This window comes from Habropoda laboriosa, unplaced genomic scaffold (genome assembly GCF_001263275.1).
Source record: "Habropoda laboriosa isolate 0110345459 unplaced genomic scaffold, ASM126327v1 scaffold11, whole genome shotgun sequence".
NCBI lineage: Eukaryota > Metazoa > Arthropoda > Insecta > Hymenoptera > Apidae > Habropoda > Habropoda laboriosa.
This window is the reverse complement of record NW_017100150.1, coordinates 584,787-588,655: the sequence shown is the minus strand read 5'-3', so window position 1 is coordinate 588,655 and position 3,869 is coordinate 584,787. Positions and strand designations below refer to the sequence as shown.

The window sequence follows — 3,869 nt, the reverse complement described above, 5'->3', positions numbered from 1 at the left end:
TCGAGAATTATGAAAAGCAACATAAATATGCTGTTCCACTCCCAAGAGGAAGAAATATAAATAGAAATACTCATGCTGATCTAACATTCTCACAACTAATGCACTATGTTGCAGAAACTAATTATCGAAATTTATGGAAAGAATGTTATAAAAAATATTACAGTACGTATTTTTAATCAGATTTGACTAATGTTAATCTACTAATAAATTACTAAATTTGAATAATTCTTTACTTATTTAATAAAAAATATCTATTTTCTGCTTTGTGTGTATATATGTACATACACTACACACACACACAGGTCCATGGAATTGTATAGAACATAAAGATCAATGTAATATAACTGCTAATATTAGTGATATATCAATTATGCAAGAAATATTACAAAAAATGTATGGTTGTACTCTAGTACAAATTCTAAATGGATCAGTGGTGTCTGTATCACCTGGTGTGTCAACCGAAGTGCACTGTAATCTTCTTCCAATCATATTTGCTGTTGAAACTGCATCTGCTTTTCTAACATTACATGAACAAACTGCAGAATACTCTCTTCGTGAGTAAGTATATACTATTATACAAATTTGAATTACAATCTCTTACTAATTGTGTATAATTAATTATTTATTACTATTTAAGGTGTGTAACATATAGCCCTGCTGCTTTAAGTGCAAGTCATGGAAAACCATTGTTTTTGATATATCAATTATTACAATTATCTAGAGACTTGCATGATCGAGGTCTAGTATTAGGTGAAATTACTCTTAGTGATATTTTACTCATGGATAATTTTACTATTCAGGTTAATATTTGCATAGTTTTCTATAAATCTCTTTTGCTAATTTAGTTTTTCTATTGAAATTGTTACTACTTTCCCAGATTTTATTATTAGGTGTTACCAAGAGTAAGTGACAATATATACATAAAACCTGAAAGTGAGCTTTCAAAAGTTTCTGCTAATCAAGAAATGAAAAGAAAAAATTTTAGTGGATGTAAAAAAAGTTATGATATAACTTCATCAAATTCTATATTACAAGGAAATTCGAAATTTGGAATGAATGAAAATATTGAAAAGTTATGTGAAATGTGGGTATATAATTGTATTAGCAACTATGATTATTTGACTGCATTAAACAATTTGGCTGGTAGAAGATATGGTGATCCAAGTTGTCATCATGTAATGCCTTGGGTCACAGATTTCACATCAAGATGTGGTAATAATTGGAGAGATTTGACAAAATCCAAATTTCGATTGAACAAGGGTGATAGACAATTAGATTTAACATTTGATTCACAGTCAACTGAAGTATGTATTGGATCATACATATTAAATTTTATAGTATAATAAATATTTAATTAATATAATTTTGGTAATACTTACAGGTAGGACATCATGTATCAGATGTATTATCAGAAATTACATATTACGTTTACCTTTCCCGTCGTTATCATAAATCTGTTCTTTGCAAGTATGTACGACCTCAATGGGTTCCAGGAGAATATCCGGCTTCTATACAGAGATTACATGATTGGAGTCCAGATGAATGTATACCACAATTCTTCAATGACCCTAATGTTTTTAAGGTAAAATAAAAATAGAAATAATTCAGTAATTTATGCAATGTACACTACCCATAGGAAACTTTAAAGAAAATTACAATATTCCAAGAAAATAACTCAAATGCAATTTAAACTAATTTTAATACAATAAGTTCAAGTGTAGTACCTAGTTAAACTACCTTTTGCAAATTTTCTATCAATAATATAAATAAGTATGACATGTTTATTACTATTTGTAAATTACAGTCAATTCATGAAGATTTACCAGATTTAAAAATTCCTGGATGGGCTACTTCTCCAGAAGATTTTATTGAAAGGCACAGGGAAGCTTTAGAAAGCTTTCATGTTTCCGAAAGATTACATCATTGGATAGACTTAACTTTTGGTTACAAGTACATATTCTTTATTGTAATACGTATTGATAACTAGTTGACAATCACACCAGTTTAACTAATTCTGGTGTTGTTCAACTTTTTACACAGCCACATCCACAAAAAATTATTCCTTCCCCTTATTGGTGTAAGATTCCACCTCGGTTACGTTCATCTTTCTTAACAAATAAGTATAGTATGTTTATTATCAAATTTGTAATGTTTTTAATTAATTTCTTGCAATTTTGTCCTAATTAAGTAATTTATTGTAGAAAATGATCAATCTGGAAATAGAACTAGTGATGACGAAGGCCATAGTTCTGAGTTTGAAGAAGAAGAACTACCAACATCAATTATAAGTACATCAAGATCATCACCTTTGGTTTTAAGTCGATTATTGAGTCGTTCTCGAGGTTCTTTACTCACTGCTGAAGACAGTATTAAACAAGATAAATCCACAAATCAGGCAATAATTCTTCCGAAAGATTATAATCCTATTGCGGCTATTATGCAGGTGGAAACCATGCATACATTTATGAATAAAGTAAGCTCTCAAGTATACAAACCAGAAATTGAATTACATGAATTATCCACAAATTATAAACAAATTGTGGCTAGTGGACGTATCAAAGAACAACAAATTCTTGGTTGTCTAATTGTGGAAATATTTTTATCTAATAAATTTCGAGCAACGTGGAATGTTGAAAAGCTATCATTTACAAAAAGACTTGCAACATGTGTAAACACCTTGAAAAGTGCAGCAGATAGTTTACCCAAATGTGTAAGAAATGCTGTGGCTTTATTACTTCAAGTTGATATTATATCAAAAACTTACAATATTGATAATGTAGAAGTAAGTAAGAATTAAATATATAGCTTATACATATTATAAGAAATATAATGCAAATAACTATATTTTTCCAGATAACTGATATGCCTTTTCGTTACCCAACTATTACACATATGGGCCTACCTCCACCATCTGCCCATCAATTTTTACAACCAATATTTTCGGGAAGTTTATTTCCATTTTCCAAGTACTATAAATATTTGTTTAATATTGTAGAAATGTTACAAGAATACAATAGTTTAGTACGTGAATTAAATTTTATAATGAAATCTGAAGATGATATAGATTTTATATTTAAAACAAAAATGAAATTTCTTTGCAAAATTAGCGAATGTAAAGTGAAAGCAATTGCAAGGGAATTAGAACATTTATTGTTTTATACTGGAATTGCAAGAGAAGCATGTTTAGAATTAATAGTGCCACATATACAACAAATAATGGAAGAACCTTATAGTGCTGTTTTGGCTGCTTGGTATTTGTTTGATCCTATTGCGAAGTAAGTTATCATTTACTTATAAAATTTTTCATACATACTTAAACGCGTTTTAAATTTTTAATGTTAAATATCGTTAACTTTTTATTAATTGTAAATTTAAATAACTTTGTTTATATATTTCACATATACAAAATATTTCAATACTTTTTTAAGTTATAATGTAATTAATTCTTTTAATATAGGCATGATTACTATTTTTTCCAGAGCATTAGGTCCGAAAGATGCTGCACGAACATTTCTTTTACCTATTATGAAATTATATGAAAATGGTTCTTTCATGGATAGTTCTTCACATGCTGATATACTTCCTTCAGGATTAATAGCAAAATTTAAAACTACTCGGTTATATCATAGAAATTTTTTGTTGAAGCTTATGGTAAGGTTGAGTTTACGACGATTTTTGGAAAATTTTATCGCACCCCTTGTAGAAGCAGTTGGAGGATATAGAGACTATGTACAAGGATCTTCATCTTATGCTCATAAAACTGCCAATCTTAAGTAAGAAAAAATTATACGAAGTCTGTAAATACATAATAATTTTATTAAAATAAAATAACTTTTAAAATAAGATAAAAGTAATTTAATTTCAAAAGA

General features: G+C 28.3%; 1 protein-coding gene across 1 annotated transcript in view; it reads left to right on the top strand.

Annotated features, from left to right (window-relative positions):
- The window catches only part of LOC108574894 (WD repeat-containing protein 81), a 9,318-nt gene that overhangs the window by 702 nt on the left and 4,747 nt on the right, over positions 1-3,869 (top strand). Inside the window, 10 exon segments of the mRNA XM_017937554.1 lie at positions 6-162; positions 303-558; positions 638-800; positions 891-1,304; positions 1,382-1,582; positions 1,805-1,982; positions 1,985-2,125; positions 2,202-2,782; positions 2,854-3,275; positions 3,480-3,773. Of these exon segments, the coding sequence (XP_017793043.1) occupies positions 6-162; positions 303-558; positions 638-800; positions 891-1,304; positions 1,382-1,582; positions 1,805-1,982; positions 1,985-2,125; positions 2,202-2,782; positions 2,854-3,275; positions 3,480-3,773 (2,807 nt within the window).